The sequence below is a fragment of the Pygoscelis adeliae genome, unplaced genomic scaffold (assembly GCF_000699105.1).
Source record: "Pygoscelis adeliae isolate BGI_AS28 unplaced genomic scaffold, ASM69910v1 Scaffold55, whole genome shotgun sequence".
Classification (NCBI taxonomy): domain Eukaryota; kingdom Metazoa; phylum Chordata; class Aves; order Sphenisciformes; family Spheniscidae; genus Pygoscelis; species Pygoscelis adeliae.
The window spans coordinates 105,509-125,915 of record NW_008824804.1 but is presented as its reverse complement, the minus strand read 5'-3'; the positions used below and the strand labels follow the sequence as shown (position 1 = coordinate 125,915).

Below are 20,407 nucleotides of genomic sequence, written 5' to 3'. Positions count from 1 at the left end.
ATTGTAACTGACCAGGAAGATGTCTTAAATACCAATAACCACAAAACTTCACCATAGTAATAACAAAGTAAATACAAAATAAAAAGCAGTATAACTTCAGGCAATACAGTAGTTATCTGTATCAGGACACTCTGCATATAATGGAGAAGTTAAAGTTCAATTACCAGCCTCACAGTATTTCACAGGCACAGAAGTGCCCAGGACAGTATACTGTAAACTTCTATTACATTAAGTTATACATAATTGGCCAATGGCAATTATGGGTAATAGTACCAATTAGTATTGCAAAAGTGAACTAAGAATAAAAAAAAAATCATAATCCAGCATTGTAAACATCATCTACATCGCCTTAAATGAAAGTAGTACCCAATGCAGAATTTTTATCTTGCAGTTGTTCTTATCCCCAAAGTAAGGAAAATTAAACAAATGTTTCACCAAAAGCACACTGGGAACCCTTCTGATCATTCCTCACTGTCAAGAAGACTCAGTTTGCAAGAAATGTCATTACCAGATTGGACTGATGGACTGGAGATCCATTGATCTGGACTCCAGATGCTTTAGACATGAATTGTGAAACTATCTGTGTTTCATTAAGAGCTGAAAAGAAAATCTGGATTTAAAATGCTGAGGAATCTCACTGTTGCTGGGATAGCACAACACACTACCCACCACAAGTTGTGCTGTTCAAGATGGTCTAACTGCAAACACAAGCAAGATACTGAATGCTTAAATGTCCTCTCTGTATTATGTAAATAAAGAGAAAGATATGCAGCCCAATATGGTGGCAACAGGATCCAATATCTGATGCTAGACAGAACTCCTAAGAAACACTTTCTGGAGTTTAAATTACACCAACAGAAAAATGAAATTGTTACAAGTTGGTATAAAAGACCGGTCCTTTAGCACTTTGTACCAAAAATGCTGTCTAGCTGCTGATCAAGAAGTGATTGACACAAAACAGTTCTTTAACAGGCTTGCCATTTAGACTTAAAAGCAAACATGTCTGAAGGTGTTCACAGCAGAAAAAAGGAAGCAAGTGGCAATGTGATGAAAACTAAAATGGAATCCCACATTGCTTACCCATCACTGTTTGTTTGGTTTCCAAAAAGGATGAGATGTAGACTTGAGGACTAGTTCCTGTGTAGCTAAATCAAATATGAAATCATCTTGAAATAGGCAGTCTCTGCACAAGTGATAACACCGGTTTTAAAGGAAAAAAGTAAGACTAGATTGAAAGTATTGTTCATTCCCTGAATAACCACATTAGTTTTTTGAGTTGTACAGCTCCATAGAGCACAATAAATGTGAAGTCATTAATCAGTCTTCAAGTAATGAGGAAGAGTTCAAACAGGCTTGAAGAACCTTGGCAAGTAAACATTTGCTAAAAACAACTAATAAACAAGTGACCAGCTAAGCAATAGGTTTTTAAAAGAGATCATTGAGAACATTATGATCACTAAGAGACCCACTCCAGGGGAAATAACATGTAAGCAAGTATTTCACTGCAGTCCTCATTGTGTGGCTGGACTTCCTCACCTTTAGTTCAAAGATCTTTCTATTCACTCTCTTCTCTCTCTCTTCCTCCCCTCCCAACACACACACGCAAAACTAAAAACAAGAATTCCTTAAGTTATTCCAAGGAATTCCTTTAAATACAAACAACTGTACATGCTAATGGTTCTCATCTCATACCAAGCCTATGCCTAGAATATGTTAATTAAACATTATTATCGTATTTAATCACATTTTTAACTCTCCTTCAAATCTGGGACTTATCCTTGCATGGAAATGTTTATGTTGCATTCCAGACTAGATCAGACATGGTTTTCTCCGTTCTCTCAAACATTGTAAGTGTTGGGAAATTAATCCCTCTGGTTTGAAAAGAGTGCAGTATAACTTTCTTTATAGGCAAAGCGTGAAAAATAAAGAATTGAACTTGGATGTGCTATTATATCAATATGTAGAAAACCATTACTGAAACTTTCTGTTAAGGCACTTGATCATAAGTTATTGCTCAGTATGGAAAATGCATTAATGATAAAGACTGATTAATACCTCTGAAGAATAAAAGCATAAAACTTAACTCATCTCCCTTTCTTGATTTTAAGAATGTTTAGTTGGAATCTGCAAGCTTTGCCATTAACCTGTGATTACAGGCAGTTGGACAGCTACTAAAAGTTTCCTGTCAAATACCCATTTAGTCCACTTTTTACTGCAAGGGAGTTCTAGCAACAACTTGAAATAGACTTTGGATGGACTTGTCCTTACTGAAAGGAAATGAAATATTTCTTCATGCAGGGTCAGTAAAACAAGCAGAACCTTGAGCATTGATAGAACTGCATTGTTCAGTGTCATTTTGTAAGGCATTGGTAAGTTTTAGTTTATTTTCTGAACAAAGGAGGTAGAAGAATCCTAAAGAATAACTGTTGGCAAGGAAGAACAGGAAAACTATATACTTTAGATCATTATATATTAATAAGTGTAAGTAATTTAAATGTCAAGAAAATACCAAAATTCAACCACTTTCATTTTACTGGAGTCTGGTATAACAGGTTTCAAGAGTGTCTGAAAGCATCACATCTACCATAGAAGCGCCAGCTCAAAATGTATTTGTTGCAAATATTTTCTTTAATTACAATGTTGTGTAGTTTAGTTTAAAAAGTTGTACTCAAGCAATACAGCAATATATGTGATAAGCATGCTTTTATTTCTATTAGCCTTGGACCTATGCTGTCTCACTTACTGGCAGCAGAATGTCTAACTTAGATAACTGCTTTAAATATATTAAGATGAAAGGACTTAAGGGGCCATTCTCCACTATTTTGAAGCCTACATATCCATTGTTATTGATCCTGTTATTTCTATGGGACTTACTCAACACTTTCGACCATTAGAATAGTTTCATTCAGGGATTTAAACAAAACTTACATTAGCTCTCACTCTTGCCCATCTGCAGTATTGCAACTTAAAAAGAGAATGCTACTACATGTAATAAGTCATGCCAAAGCCTATTATCATCAAGCACAGCAATACAGACTTGTAAATATATTAGGAATGTAGACCAAAATTAGAAGAGAGTATTTACTGTTTTAGAGCATCATACAAAATTTCCAAAGTTAGTCTGGTATTTGAGAGAGCAAATTACGACAGTTCTGTAGTTATTCTGATTCATGTTAAACTTAACTAAAAATATACCAAAAGTATGATGAAATGTCTGTGAGAATTTCTATTTAAAATCACATTTTCAAGTATTACCAGGTACAGCTGATGGCATTTCTTGGATGCCAGATGTTTCAGTTCTTGAAGAAACGTGCTGCTTTTCATCAAAAGCTGAAAGAAAATCTGGAGTTAAAATGAGTAGTGACTTCAGAGCCACAGTATTTGGACAGCAGCTGTTGGGCAGTTCAAGACAACACTGATGTGAGATCAAGCAAGATGGCAGCAGCTTTAAAGATCAGCTGTGAAATGAGGTGTCACATAAACACTGAAGCTGGTGTGAAAAAAAGTAGGGCCAATTCTGGTATCTCAGGCTAGGTAGAATTCTTCTCACTGGCCTTTTTTTAAAGCACCTATTCTTTGAAAGAAAATTGCAACTACCAGAAGAAAATTAAAGGCAATATAAGCTAGCAGAGGTCTTTTTGTAGACTGTTATTTAGCCAGTGCAGTAAATTATTTTTCAGCTTTGATTATACAGAAATGGCCAAGTTGAGAGGGGGGAAAAAAAGGAAAAAAAAAAAAAGCCTAGCATCAAGTAGTCTTCAAAGCAATGTGTCTGAATGAATCTTAGCACTATGCAAAGCCAATGGAAATGAAGGCAAGGGATGGAAAAGCTAATGGAATTACACGCTATTTACCCATCACGCTCCCTCTGGTTTCCACGGAGGGATGAGATGTGAATTTCAGACCTGGTTCCTGGGTAGCTAAGATCAAATATGAAAACAATCTTGAAACAATGGGTGAGATCAGTGTTTAGATAAGGTGATCTTTGGCCTTTTACTAGCAGGTCCCTTTACTAGCGGGTCCAAAAGGTCTAAATTTATTTTAGATTTCTTGTATACACACTTCTAACTGATATTTGCAGTAGCCTACTCCATTCTTTGTCTTGTGGGGTTGGTTTTTTTTGGATACATAACATCTAATTTTGAGGCATTTACTACAAGGCCAGCTGTCTGCATCTGATTTTAAAATTCTGTCCAATGGCAACAGCTGACAGCAAACCCCTTCTCCCCTACACTTTAGTGTGGATGTTCCAGATAAGTCTTTTAAATAAGGAGCTGCAAATGCCTAATGTTATTTTGATACAGCATGCCTTCACATTAGAAATTAGGCATAAAGTTATGAATCAGGGCTTAATTCAGCCTAAAACCATCACTTTATGCACACAAGTTGGAAAACGTATACATCTGGCATGGAAAAAAGCCTGTAAATGACCTCTTTAGGCAAAGACACAGGGCAATTTAATAGCTCAAGCTACAAGAAGCATTGTTTAGTCTGCACACAAAAGCTCACTACTAAACGTCAAAGTTAGAAACTTTATCATTTAGTTTATAAACACACCTCATGCAATGTGGAATATACATTAAATCCAGCTAGCCTGCATTTTTGAAAGTCATGTGGGAATGGTTCACTGCATAACAGAAGCATGTGGTATCAACCTAAAGCAGTATCACAGAATCAGTGAAACACAGCATAATTGAGGTTGGAAGGGGCATCCAGTATGCTAGATGCTGAAAAAAAATCCATCAAATGAACATTCACAGTGCAAACAACTTGAAACAGCATGAAGTTGTATAAAATTTTCAGTTTTAGAAAGAAAGAAGCCATTGCACTCATGGAGAGACAAGAAAACTGTCAGAATCATGAATATTAACCTAACCACACTATATATGTGTTCTGTAAAACATGAACTGTTGAGAGGCTTTAGAATTTATCCTAAAACCTGAAATAAAAGATGCCGAAGAGTAAGTTTTCACAACCAGATGCCAGTAAAATAAAATATATTGATGCTTGTCTGAGAAATTATATTAGACATTAAGAAAACATCATAATAATTCACCCAGTTCCACTTTACTTGAGTCAAATATAACAGGTTGCAAAGGTATTTGAACAGTTACTGTAAAAAAAACAAACCAAACAAATACCATGTTCAGCTTGAGCCTGTCAAATCACACTTTACCACAATAAATATTTCTGTAATCATAATTTTGAAGCAAAAGATTTTAGGGAAATTACACTGCACAAATAGAGTATTATGAGTGACAAAACTACTGTTATTTATTTATTTATTTAGAATAACTATCCACTGGTGGCTGCTGGTAGTTGTACTGATTTCAGGGAATCTGTTGATATGGCGCTTTTGCAAAACCAGGACAGCTGAATCGGGGCAGGGCTCAATATTGATGTAAACTGGTAATTATAGTATGAGTAAATTCATGTTCAACCAAAGTACAAATAAACAATGATAATCTGAGTTATCTCTGTCCTTAAAACTTCCAGAAAAATTATAATTTGCGTGTAATATGAAATTACCAAAAAAATAAGATATAACTGTAATACTCCACTATTCTGTGTCATGATAATCCTAAAAGCCTACTATTTCAACGTTGTTATCCCAAATGCAGCAATATACCACCTTCTTCCTGCAATAACATTAACCCCAAGGTAAAGAAATGTAAATTAACGATACAACCAAAAGTACAAGGACATTTCTTGTGAGAATTCCTAACACTAATGAAACTACATTTTCAAGAAATGTCATTACCAGATTTTGTTGATGGCATTTCTGGAATAGCAAACGTTGTGGATCTTGAAGAAATAGGCTGTGTTTCATCAGAAGCTGAAAAGAGAATCTGAGTTTTAAAAGTTGCAGTGGCATCAAAGCAACTAAAATACCACAGTACCTAGCTGGCAGAAGCTATTCTGTAAAACGAAACAATGATACAAATAAAAATCAAGACAGTAAATGGCCTGAGAGTCAGCTGTAGGATGACTGACAGAAGAACAACCAAGCTGATGTCTCCTATGGTATGGATACAACGTGAGTTCTATCAGAGTGGTATTCTCATATCTATTACATTTCCAAGACACAGAATTTGTATCCTTTTGAAGAGCTTAGGTAGAGAAAGTTTCAAATAAGAACTAAATCTAAATAAAATTGCTTACAGTAATATACGAGTATGTTCCTCAGTTATTCAGTCTGAGCAGAATACTTTCTACTTGCCAATAAAAAGAAGCAGTTGACATGAAAGCATTGCACAAGAAACCTGACAGACACATTTTGTTCAAAGATGATGACTTGTGGTCTTACGACAGTCCAGGGCAGTGATGAGAAAGTGGAAACTATAATACAAGTATGTGCTATTTACCTATTGCTATACATGCGGTTACCAGGTAAGAAAAAGATGTTGATCAAAGCTGGTCTCTGGGAAGCTAACAAAACAGCTAACAAAACAGCAAAACTCTTGAGATACTGAGGCAGACGGTCTTCACACAGGTGGTATCAAAACACTTTCCTGAACACAGTCAACAAATTCATATTTTGCCCAGGGATCAGATTTTCCCTGCAACTGCCACAAAGTTACTTTGATATAAACAGGATTATTGAGAAAGACCATCCTTTGGTGGAAAATGGCTTAAAAACATCTTTATGTTTTTATGACAATATTTTAATGAAAACACAAATGCAAAAATATCAGATTCTATCAGATCACTAAGACCACCATTTCTGTTAGAAAAACTATGCAGCCGGCATGAAAGAAACATGGTCTATTTCTATGGGCAGTGGTATATGAGAAACTGAAGAGTAGGTGCTCTTGATGTTAAGAACGTTCATGACTGATTGAAGTCCAAGGACAAGTAATAAGAAATCTAAGTAGCCCGATTCTTTACATCAAGAGAGAATGCTGTGGTAGTTCTGAGAGAACATGCTGCAGAGAGCAGTAAAGCCACACTTGACTAGCTGCTAAAAGTTTTCCACCTAATGAAGATAGTTTGATTTGACTGAAATGACCTTGGATAAAGTAGAGTTCTCAACTTTAAAAGGGAACAAAAATATCGCATTCATGCAGAGGCAGGATAACTGTCAGTACCACCCATGGAGCATTAACACAGCTGCATCATGTTTGTGTTCAGTGTGAATTCTGTAATAGATAAAAGCTAAGACTTTTCTAAATTTATCTGTGATGAGAAACTGAAAGAACACTGATCAAAGTTTAACAAATAACACTAGGGAAAACATGAATAGTGTATGTATGTTGTAATAAGCTAATGTCCAGATGACAAAAAAAGTTAATGGTCATTGACCCAATTCCACTTCACTGTTGTCAGATGCAACAGGTTTGAAAGGTGCTTGAATAGTTATTGTAATAGAGAAATATGTCATTTTTGTGTGTTAGGATTTTAGATCACATTGCCTTTCACAGATACATTTCTAACAAATTCACTTTTTCTGTAGCTATGTTTACTAAGTTGCACTTAACCAATACAGCAACAAATGCAAGAAGCTGCCCATTTAGTAAGTTTTAGAATTATTAAAATGAAAAATCATCAGCACCGAGCTGGAATGTATAACTTGAAAGGACAAAAAAAAAAAAAAATACAGCTGTTTTACACTGAAGACTTCAAGGTCTGATACACCACTGCCTTGTACCTTGGGCAGCTACTCATCCCTGCACACAATGGATAACCAACCAAACTGATTTCAGACCAATTCAGCCACCTGTTCTACTAATGCTACACCAACAAAATAAGAGTACAAAAGTGCAAATGAGTGGAAAACTCAGGCCTGAATTAATTTTACATTATTTGAGATTTATATTCTACTTAAAAATCCTGACCAGAGAAACACAGTCTTAATATTCTCAAAGTATTTTACAGTTTATACTACCCAGCACTTTTGAACTTGTGCACTTAAAATTAAGGACCAAATCCTTCCTAAGACTCCTAATACTGTGTCTGTACGTTTAGCAGATGTGGAGCATCCACAATCCTATGTTTCCATGTAATCTGTGCGTGTTCAAAAATTCTACAAATAAAGGTATTTCAATCAGGTCATAAGACATGCATCTTTGACACACAAGCATTGTACAGCACTTATGTAAGTGCATTCAAAAAGGTTAATGCTCATTGCCCTTACAATACTGAACACCACTTGCAAACATATCAAGAGGAGATGAAGAAGTAACTTCAACTGATTTTTCACTCAGAAGCCAGCTTTGAATATGCTTGCTTTGTTGTCTCAGCATAGTATACTGCAGAATCAAGACAACTGATATTAAAGTTGGCCCCCAGAAAGAGAATGATGTTTGATATAATGATGTAATAAAATATCACCTGCGTAAATCATCCTAGCATGAACAGCAACACAGATGAGAACCTCACAGCAACCCTCTATTTTTTATGACCACATTCTGGGAAAAATCTCATGCTTAAATACAAATGCACATATTCTGCCTAAAAACCTATGTTCTCCGTAAATACACAGGAAGAAATAATAAATTATTAGCAGAAGTAACTGTAAAAATATATTTAAATACTAAAATGCTGTACTGCAGCAGTCTTTTGAATATTAGAGACTACTTTAAAAAGTTATAACAGGAAACAAGTGTTCAACCAACAAATCTCTTTAAAAAGTGCCTTCTAGCTAAAGACAAAACATTCCCTCCCCAAAGGATAATTGTTATATTGACAACCCAAAATTCATCAAAGCTCGACAATTTCCTCTCATCTGCTAAATTCAGCACCACTCTCCACCTGCCGCCCACCCCAACCCTTCAGTAATATGATACTACCCTGAAATAGCCAGATCATATCAGGATCACTTACTGCTAGAGGCTAGCAGTACTGCTGGAGAGTTCTAGAGGCCAGAACTGCTGGACACTGGCAATTATTACAAATAGCACGAAGCCTTAATGAACAAATGAAAGACCATTGCAGGCAACATTAAAAACCCAGGACAAGTAACAAACATTGGAATAGTACTACTTAAATATCAAGAAAGATCAAGGATTGGAAATAAAACAAATGTCATTTACCAGTCTCTTGCTCTGACAATATTGCAGATGTAGATGTTTGGGGAGTGGAAGTAACATGAAGAAAGTCATGTGAGTCTGGAAAAAAACATTGTGACTTATTATTTAGAAGATACATGAACCATCACACCACGGCATCACTGCAACCATGGACTCAATGGTTTAGTGTCCGAATAATAAGGAACTGAAGAAACATAAAAATATATTCCGCAAAATGAGCAAAATTTAAAAAAGAAAGAGGTTAATATGCAAAGATGTGTAAAAACAGGTAAATATGATGCAAAAAATGAAATGGAATGTCACAAGTAGAATGGAAAAAAATTCCCATGAGGTTAGTAGGAATGTAAGACTGAAAAAGCTCAAGAACACTGGGCAAAGGGAGGCAAAGAGAAAGCAAATTTACAAGATGATGATACTGAAAAAAATCCAATTTAAAAAAATGGCAAAAATAAAAGAACAAAAAGTGATCCAGACAACATCACCAGACATGGAAAGAGAAAGAAATATCCTTAGGCCAGCCAAATTTATATGTTTTGTTATAATTACAAGTATCTGATTTCTCCACTGTAAAAACAAGAAAGTGAAGAAAAGTTCTTTAGTAATGCAAGGCAAGAAATGTAAGTTCCCTGGAAAAGACCCTGAAGTGCATGACATATCTCAGCTGATATGAAAGCAAGACTGATACAGACAAAAGTGCCACAACAACATTGCAAGACAATGTGGTTCATTACACTTTTAACTTGCACTTGATTTCAGGTCTGTAGGCTTACCAGCCTGCTCATGTATTGCTTTGTTAGCTCATGGGCCAAAAAATACTGCCAGGCCACACGACTGGTCTTGTATACCTGCCAATGTGAAAGAAGCTATCTCTATGAGCATCTCCACCCATTGTCACCAAGTGCCATACCCAATGCCTTAAGTAAATACGGCTTTTCGTGTACGGCCGTTTCATTTCTACACTTGCGCTTCACCCCAGTGTAGGCCCGAGAGAAATAACAGTTCAGCTAAAAGCACAACAATATCTCTTGGGATGATTCCCGTCTTGCATCGTTACCAGATCTGCAAGAAATATCGTTACCAAATTAGGTCACCAGCGTGGCCAGGCGCCAAAGGCTGCCGGTGTTTTGAACATTGAAGAAACATGCTGTGGTTCACTGAAAGCTGAAAAGAGGCATCGTTCTTAAAACTCTAACATGACCTCAAAAGCAGTAGTAGAGCAGAGCAGTCCCACTTCCAGGTGATGGCAACGTAAAGCTGTGGGCAGATGACAACCAGCTGCCTTGAAAGTCAGCGGAGAAGCAACCAATAGCTGCACCCCTGGCCCAGGAAACCCCAGTGGGCAGCTGAACTGCAGTGCTGTCTGTCCTCTTGTGCCAGCCCAGCCGGGATTTGCTTCCTAAGAACGCTGTCGTATTTGAATGGGTCAGAGAAAGGAAGACCCGCTACCAAAACACAAAGAAGCAGGGGAACGGCAGCTGAAGGCAAGGTGTGATAATACGTTCTCTAGCAAGCTGTCACTCAGTCCCTGCAGAAAACGCTCGTCAGCAATGGAAAAAGCATGGGATCAAACAACAGAATCGCAGAACAAGTTGGCGAGTGCTTTGGCAAGCCAGGCTGCACCAACAAGTCTTCATACTCTCCATGGAAGATGACAAGGATGCCAGGTGGTTTGGGGTGGGAGGCGTGATGGGGAGTGAGAGAGAAAGGGGAAAATGGAAAAAGAAGGGATTTTGCCAGTTACCCATCACGGTTTGCTGGGTTGCCAGGGAGGAAGGAGCGGTGGGCTTCAGCCTTGGTCTTCGAGTAGCTAAGATCAAACACAAAAACCACCTTCAGGTCCTCAGACAGGCTGCTGTCGCACGGGTGGTATCAAGACAGAGCTATAAACAAGGAGATGTGGCCCTGCTCGGGGCAGGCTTCCATGTCACAGCATCACTCCCCGTAGTAGCATGTTGCTATCTTTCAACTGGCATAGGTAGCCCAAGGTAACAGAGTAAACCTAGAAGTGGAACCCCAAAAAAGGCAGCAGAAAGCTTCCAAATGGAGCAATTTCTAATAAGGAGCCATAAGGGGCCAACTGCATCACGGACCCACTTTTCAGGACATCAAAGCATCTGAACAGGCTCATCGCTGCAGAGAAAAGCATTGCCAAAGTAATCAACGTAGGGAGGGAATCACTGGCTATTTACCTATCACAGTCCTTGTGGTTTCCAGTGAAGCAGACGAGGTGGATTCCAGGTCCGGACTCTGGGTTGCTGTGGTCAGACATGGAAATGGTCTTGAGATATCCACACAGTCTTGCCACGGCAGTACAAGCAGCACCGGTTCACAACACCCCAAATGTCTGTATTTAGGGCAACACATGCCTTTTCCTGGCAGTATCTTGTGACTGATCAAATCAGCAGGCAACCGTCTTGCCGTGGTTGAAACTAACACAGTACTCTTAGAAACTCAGTACCTAAATGACTCTCCATCAGTAGAAAAATGGCTAAAGGACTACTTCACCAAAGCACTCCCTACATTTCCTTGAAAGATACCTAAAAAACAGTTGTTGCGGAATGAACATGGGAGCCAAGAGACCCACCTTTGGATTCAGAATTCAAGATCTGATCTCACTTTTCCCTAGAATCAACCAAATCCTTCATTTATGGGTCAGAAATCTCAGTCCCTGGCACTAATAAAGCACAGTGACTCTGTACAGAAATGCTTGCAAACAAGTGACCAAAGGCAGTTTTTCTGCAGAATTCTAGCACATCTTTCAACCACTTACACTTGTACAGTCCATCATCCCATTGTACACTGAAGAAGAAGTAACTTCACTAAAGTGACTTCTTCATACTCTCTTATCCTAATTTTGCACAGAAAAAATGCACAACCCAATACATAAACCAGTGTAAAATCTAGTCTACGTGTACTCATTTGCACTGCGCATCTTTGCTACACCGTGGGCTTGACTCCAGATGTAAGGGAGACAAGACTGTTGGTGATAGTTTTCAAACATGCACAAAGATGAAGAACTTGGTGGTAATAAGGAAATGGTGCCTAGTGATTTCCGTGGGATTTTTTGATTTTCCCAACCTTTGGAAATTGAAACCCTTCTGTTCAGGTCCCTTCTACGTGAAGCTTTTCTAGCAACATTCAATGACTCACTAACCAAATCAGTAACTGGCATTTTCCCATGGTTAAAAATTCATGGTGTATTCTTAAGAACAGCAGCTAAATCTTTTTCCACCTACCAAGAAGCTTTTGCATCCAATGTACAAAGTGACCAAATTTGACATGTTAGCACTTACTTAACCATTCCAAATAAAAGGCCTCCATATATATATATATACACTCCTTCACAAAAAAATGGAACACAACCCCACAGGACAAACTAGCTAATCATTTACAAACATAAGAAAAATTAATCTTATCATTCCAACATTTCATTCCAAATTTCTCAAACGTTGCAGCAGATACACCTGGTCTCTCTCTCTCTCCAGTTACACATTTATACAGAGCAAGTCAGAATAAACCCTCCATTTAGCAAAGCATTGCTGTGTCTTTTGAGAGACTGCCTAGATGTCAGGAAAACTACAATGAAGAGAGATATCATTACCAGCTGAGATTGGTGGCATTTCTGGCATGCCAGATGTTGTGGATCTTGAAGAAAGAGGCTTCCTTTCACCTAAGTCCGAAAAGATATTCTTGTGTTAAAAGGCTTAGTTGCCTCAGAGCTACTATGCATAGCACAGGACTCAGCAGACAAATGTTGCATTGTTAAAATGGAAGCACAGGGAAATTTGCTTGCAAATCAGCTAGGCATTACTGTGTCTCACGAACTGTTAGGCTGGTGTGGAAGTCAATGTGGAAACCACGTGACCTAATTATTCATACTAATGGGAATTCTTATTACTACGTAATAATCTTAGCACATTAAGAATTGCAGGTAGTAAGAAAACACCTTTTGATCCAGAAAACAGTCAGTGGGCCAGCCAGTATAAAGCTAGTCAAAACAACCTTTTCACAGAAACATTACACAGAAATATATGTTAAGCACTTAATTCCCTCTCACTGTTAAGTTCTCTCAGCACAGGAAAAAAAAAAAACAAACCAAAGCTGAGAAAGGCAGGTCCACACCTTGGAACCTCAATAATGAGAAAACCAAACCAAACCCAACCAATTAAAGGGAACCCACCTCTATGGTCCCCATCCTCCATCTACAAAGATGAATGATGAGTGCAGATGAGAATCTAGTTAATGGCAGCAATAAGTGGTATGAATTACTGGGATGGTGACAACTAAAGCAATGCAAAGCTTCCAAAAATAGCAGCAAGGATAAAAATGAGAAGACAACCTTTACAACTAAAGTCATCTTATCAATTTCACCCAGTGCCGTTTCTAACAACTGAGGTTCTGTAGTAATTATGGGCATGGATATTTCCGACTCAGTAGTATCTCTAGCTGCAGAAAAAAAAAAATGTAAATACACCTGAGAAATAACTTCATGTAAATAAATTAAGAAGGAAGATTTGTGGGAGAGCAATTTTACCTTCCACTTCTCTGCAGAGTATTATTTTTTATTATTAATTTATTTACAAAATGAACCTTTTTTTTCCCTAAGTACTTTAAATACTCTCACTAACTACTTAGCTGAAGACGTTATTCTAGTTTTCCCATGTGTGCAAATGTTCACAAAGAGTTTGAAAAAAAATCTATATATAGTTTAACATGCATTTGCCTTAAATAGCCCCTGAAAAAACAGCTCTACAACTTATACCACATCTTTCCATGAAGTTAAGAATTCTTCAGAAAATTTAGGAAAAAATGTGATTTCAGGAGATTGCAGTTTCTCAATTTCGGCCAATTTTTTTCAGTCAGATTTGGGGCCAGGTATCCCATATAACAGAATGAACTAACTTGATTTAAAATCATGGCCTGGGAGTAGGATGCTTTATAGAACAGGGCAGCAAAACTGAACTCTTGAAAACTGTACTGGGATGCCAAGAACCAGTAGGTTATACAGCACAGAACTTAATGAACTACAGCTGCATTGCTCAGAGGAAGTCTTGGGCAATGAACTGCTTTCCTTTCCCCTCCACCTCCTCCTACCCCTTCCCCATTGTCCTCACCTCTTACGTACATACTTGTTCATGATCAAGCAATGCTTAAAAAGCTTAAGCATCCTCACATATCAAAGACTACAGGAAAAACAACAACCTATCTCCAAAGCTGTAACTCAAAGTATAGCTTAGCTAGAAAGGTCTGGCCTGAGATGTGTTTACTTTCTTATTTTAAGACAATACATAGGAAAAATCACAGCAAAATATATGTGGACATTGAAAAACAGACAGAAAGGAAGAAAACAATCTTATCACTAAAAAGTATCATATCTTACTTGACTGTAACAGTCTTAAGCCTTGCAAAATTTAAATCTTTTCTTGACACAGCCATTTGATCGATATTGCATTATTCAGGCTCTGTAAGCTAGTTGCAGTCTTGCTTTAAACCTGTGCTGTGCCTGATCCCAGGAATTAGGATGCTTGTTATAGGATTTGAAAAACTAATACATAGGGCAACACCCAATGCAAGCACTATGGAATAACTGTCTGAAACCATCAACATGGAAGTAGTAGTAAACTTTCCAGCACCAACCAGCCTAACATAAGGGTATGCTTCTGAAATAATATTACTATAATCTACCAGTGTCTGGTATTTCTGAAGCTGTAAAAGTTTAGGGAGTAGAAGTAACATGAAGGAAGTCATGTGAAGCTGGAAAATAAAAACAAAAATCATGCTGTATTGTTTTGAAGTGACAAGAACCATCATGCAACAGCATCATGTTCTTTTATGAGCTGAAGAAACTTCTAGGTAGTATTTAACACATTATATTCTGCAGAAAGGCAGACTCTGAGATGTACAATAACCAATTAAGTACAAATTGAAAACAATTTCCAAAAACATGCATTAATGCACACATAATGCAACTAATGACCAAATTGTTAGCAGAATTGTACAAAAAGAAGTTGAACTATAGAGTTAAAAAGGAGAAATACAAGGCTGCTCAAAAAAGGAGAACAAACTATGAATAAAAACTAGCAAACTGGGACTGCACGGAATTTTTGTCTAGAATTCCAAGGATCAAGAAGGAGGATATCCTGGTGCTGAAACTGGAGAAGCAAACAGGATGACAAAGCAGAAACTGTACCAAATGAAAGATATAAACTGTCTTTTGTCAGACGTGAATGGCTGACAGTTGCAATCAATCTCCCCTTTAGTAATGGATTTCCTTCAAAAATTAATTTCTTCCAAAAACATATGCATCAGGTGTTACACTATTAGCATGCTAATGAAGTGAAATCTTTCCAACTAGCTCTCATCTTACTATTTTTTTTTTCTTCTTTTGGATAACTGTCAGTGGCCCCTAGTAAATAACTAGCTCTTACAAACTCATCTATAAAATAAGAGAAACACATCATAGAAATTTTCTAAGGACCAACTAGCCAGTGTCTGAATCTTCAATGACATGTTTTTATAGGGCCAGTTTTGAAATCTGGGCACTTAGAAGTATGTCTATGTTTATACAGAAAGGCTAAAAGAAGAGCTACATTTTCAAAAGGTGTTGGAATTTCTGCAGTTTCCATTCATTTATTAGGACTCTTGAGTACTCCAGCAAATCAGGATATTCTGCTTACAAAACTCAGGTGTGGACAGGCCTATTTAAATTTAGTATTTACTGTAAGTCCAATTTAATTTTAAAGCTAAGAATTACATGTTGTAGCCAAATATGGAAAAAACTCCAAACTACTAGCTCAATATTTCATATAAAGTCATAAAGTAACCTGCTATTTGATACAGCACTTTCATACCTGCAGTTATTCTTCATTTATGTCAAACTGAACAAACTATTGAATGAGAGGCACTATGTCTCCTCTGAAAATTCCTAACTGTCAAGAGGATTAATCTTATGAGAAATCATTACCAGATTTGGTTGGTTGCAATTCTGTGGTACCAGATGTTTTGGATCCTGAAGAAACAGGCTGTGTTTCCTCAAAAGCTGAAAAAAGAACCTGAGCTTAAAATGCTGAGACCTGTGACTTAATGGATTCGCATCAAATAGTTTAGTGAAGGCTGTGCAATCCCAGATGATGCTAATGCAAAGCTAAGCAAGATGGCAGATGGCCTGAAAGTGAGAGGTGAGATAACTGTGTCATGACAACAGGAGATGATGGCTTGCAATACAGTCTTCTGGCCTTGAAATTTGAGTTCCACATGCCCAAAACTTCTTATCAGCAAGGAATTTTATCTTATTACATTTTCTGGGATAAGAGCTGTAGCTCTACAAAAAGAAATTATCTAACGATGAGATATGACAACACCGCCTTTAAGCAGTTTTTAAGCCAGTAACAAATAAATTTTTCAGCTGGTTACACAGCCACAAGAATGGTGAATAAGCAGCTCTGTGAGTGTTGGTAGCCAAAATTCTAAAGCAAATCTTAAAATTACCATTTGCAGATCTACATGATGCTAAGAGAATGGAAAAAAATCATGGAAATAATCTGCTGATTACCCATCTCCATCTCTCTGGTTTCTGCAGAAGGTAGAGATACAGATTTCGAGGCTGGACTCTGAGTAGCTAAAAGCAAACATGAAAAAAGTTTTATGACACTGAGACAGACACTCTCCTTGCAAGTGGTACAAAATCTAATTTTAACTGTAACTAGCAAGTTTTGGTTTGGTTTGAAGGACCTTTTTTTCCTATTAAATTTTACCCCATTCAAACTTTGGCATACATTATCTAATCAGGTTGAATCCGTATTACTTAGGTTTTTCTTCACAGCAAAGCAGCTACAACCCAAACAGAATACATTGCATCTTCACAGCACTCTCAGGACTGCATAAACTGGTTACTATTACATTATGTGTAACTATTTTAAAAGGAGGTGTAATGGGAAAAGATAAAAAGTAGCACAATGAAGTCAGTGAAATAATCATGAAAGTTTGTAAACAGCACCTTTTATCTGTTATGCTGTCATGAAGACTAGTACAAAGATCTTATGGTTATTTCACTTTGAAGTATGGATAACCTGAAGTCTGCTTTAATGAAAACAGGGAATCAAGGTGGAATTGGGCATTCTTACCTAAAGGTCATCATGAATGATTTTCTACCATGTGTATGTTTTGCACTGCTGTCCTGCTTCTAAGAAACAGATCCTATCCAATTGTGTGTACAGGCCAGTAAGTACCATTCTTTCCAGTAAACTTATCTGCACCAGTCACTTATGCCCATTTAGGTTATAATATATTTGAAAGAGAAAATTTCCATCTGTACTTTTAATTGGTCTTTATCAAGATGAGGTTTTTTGAAAAGCAGTTATACCAGAATTTTAAAATTAAACTTCTCTGCTTGAGATTGAGAAAAGCATTCAACTAGGCGTAGGGTTCATTTTTAATGTAGGCAATATGAATATAAGCCAAAAAGTGAACAGACTTTTATTTCATATATTGGATCTTCTTTGCCATTTACTTTCAATCCAGCTTATCACATTAACAAATGTGATCCCAGGTTACTATCCTGATATATTTGGACTCAGCAGTTGGACCAGATGATCGTTGTAGGTCCCTTCCAACTGGAACTATTCTATTCTATTCTATTCTATATTTATAGAGAATAAAATAATACCAACAAAAGCAGCATGATTCACAGCTTTTGGCAAAAGCTTCCATTATTCCATTAACATACAGTAAGAACTACGAGAGATCTCCCAAAGGCATCAGAACATTGAAGGCATGTTAACAAAGCTATCTTTTCAGAAAGGTTTGAATTCAAAATATACTGACCACACAGAAAGTTATAAAACAAAGGAGTTGTCTCCCTCCAGTACAATCAAGACAGAAAAATAAAGAAAAAAAGTCTTCAGGGGAACTAGGGCAAAATACAGGTCACACGCTCTTAAACTTCAGAAACTAAATTTTGCTTGCTTTGCTGATTTTATGGCAGCAGGTGATCAAGGCATGCAGAGGCACAGTGCAGAGAAATCTCCTCTGTACTCCTCACGCCCCTCGCTCTCACAGAATGTCTTTGACTTCAGCAGTGACTTCATGGGGAGCACAGACACTCCAGCTGACCCGATGGCTGGGCCCAGCCTCACATAATTAAATCCTACTTTTGCTAAGTGGAACTATTGCGCTTAGGGACATGGTTTAGTGGGCATGGTGTTGTTGGGTTGATGGTTGGACTCGATGATCTTGGAGGTCTCTTCCAACCTTAATGATTCTGTGATTCTATGATTCTATTAGGCAGGAATGGAAGACATGAGAATGAAACCAGAATAAATACTTGAATGAAACATGTATTTTGCCTCAACTTTTGTTATTATTTTACCTTTACCACTGAGACAAACATAGGTTATTATTCCCCAGCAGAAAGGAAAAATACTTCCCATCCTTAATAATTTTCAGGTTTTCAGCTACATATATAGCAAATAGGTTCTTAAATCACCGAATGTCCCTCTCTCCAATGCTGCCTCTAACTGTATTTAACCAAACTTCTTTCACTACAGTGAAAACAAATATCCATCCCCTCAAACATATCTGGAAAAGAGCCGTCAAAAGTTGTAGCAAATTAAGAACAAAATGTGAAGACCATTTTCATGTTCCTGAGAATTTGGTTCAAATATGCATTTCAAGAAGTAAGAGCTGTTCCTGGAAATGATTTTAAAATTTGGCAGACTGCATTAAGTAAAAGTATGCCGTCGAAATAAACCAGCACTATTATATGATAACTTCTTGACTGATGCTTAGTGAAATATAAATCCATAGTGATTCAAGGTCACTCCAGTTAACTAGTGTAATAATTGTTTATATAGATAGCAGCAACAAGTAGTTTCGGTAGAATGAGATATTTATGACTAACACAATGATACAGTGTAGAGAAATACAGGCCTGTTATGAAAGCAGAGGTCTTGAGAAGGGGAGACACAGGATATGGCATAGAGGAGTGCAGGCATGGGATGATAAGAGATTGGGACTAGGCTTGGCACCGGAGACCCCATGCCATAAACAGCTCAGTGATGATCAGTTATGAAAACTGCACACCTGGAGCTGGAAAAAATTTTCTTTAGGGATAACAAAAAGAACACAGACATAGTATCTAACATACACAAATGGCACCATATATGGTAAATTCAGATGTAAGGTGTCTCTCAGTGGAAGAAAGAAAGAAGAGAGGAGGAAGAAATCATCAACATGAACATCATATTCCTCCCAGCACAGGACTCCCGATGCTCATAACTTGCTGAAACATCCCCGCTCATGACCAACACAAGCATGAAATCACCAAGCTTAGGACCCAGAGGTGTAGTGGAAGGGTGAGCAAAACACCAGGAAAAAGGGTAGAAACTAAGAAGTTTGTGCATTACTATTTTAATTATGTTACTGCTATTATTGAGGCTTTTTCTGTATGTAAGTACTCTACCTGTATTAATATTCTTTGTTTTACTGTAAGATTTAAATCTAGACTAATGATGATTCTTGAATTACATACACTGTTAAGATTTCCATTACACTAACAATAAATTCTTGGCTTTATATACATATATGTAAATACATATGTCTATACATATATACATACCTGTAAATACGTGTGTATATATATAAAAATATAACTTTTTTAAAAAGAAAGAAAAGGTATGTTTCCTCTTATATACATATATGTAAATACATATGTCTATACATATGTATGTCTATACATACCTGTAAATACGTGTGTGTATATATAAAAAAATAACTTTTTAAAAAAGAAAGAAAAGGTGTGTTTCCTCTTTGCCCATAAGAAGATTTTGACCATAACGTTTTGACCCTACCACAGGTAAAACTGTTTTGAAAATGTGTGCAGTGCCATACTTTCTCAAATATCAGGCCTTTCTAAAGTGTCCTGAAGTTCATCACCAAACAACTAATGAATCCAGAAGTAAGCAAACACTTAGGAATATTTAAACCACAACAACATCTACAAATTATGGCACTATTTTAACCAAATATACAAGTATTTGGCAAACTACATGAAAACCTACAGAACTGATGCTGGCTGGAACAGTACTCCAACTCTGAAATACAGTCAGTGTCAGAAGCTTATGGGGTACTTCCAAGAAAATTACAAAACATAAAAGTACAGATTTTAGCTAAGTATAAATTGCCTTCATCATTCTATAGATAAAAGTTAGCCCATATATCCTCATGAGCTTTTGCTTGTTTGTTTTTTAAAATGAAGCATTAATCTGGAGCACCCTGTCACGACAATAAAGCAAAACCAGACTTAGAAATAAAGAAGAAATTTGCAAATTTGTGAAGAAAAATCTAATGTCTACCATATTTTACATACGGAATGGTATTAT

At 37.0% G+C, this 20,407-nt stretch overlaps 1 protein-coding gene across 1 annotated transcript in view; it reads right to left on the bottom strand.

Moving 5' to 3' along the window:
* ABI3BP (ABI family, member 3 (NESH) binding protein) overlaps positions 1-20,407 on the bottom strand; it is a 153,518-nt gene that overhangs the window by 78,249 nt on the left and 54,862 nt on the right. Inside the window, exons 13-17 of the mRNA XM_009324030.1 lie at positions 16,582-16,647; positions 15,994-16,068; positions 12,631-12,699; positions 11,219-11,284; positions 10,771-10,836 (exon numbers count right to left, since the gene is read on the bottom strand). Coding sequence (XP_009322305.1) covers positions 10,771-10,836; positions 11,219-11,284; positions 12,631-12,699; positions 15,994-16,068; positions 16,582-16,647 — 342 coding nt within the window. The remainder of the gene's footprint in view (positions 1-10,770; positions 10,837-11,218; positions 11,285-12,630; positions 12,700-15,993; positions 16,069-16,581; positions 16,648-20,407) is intronic.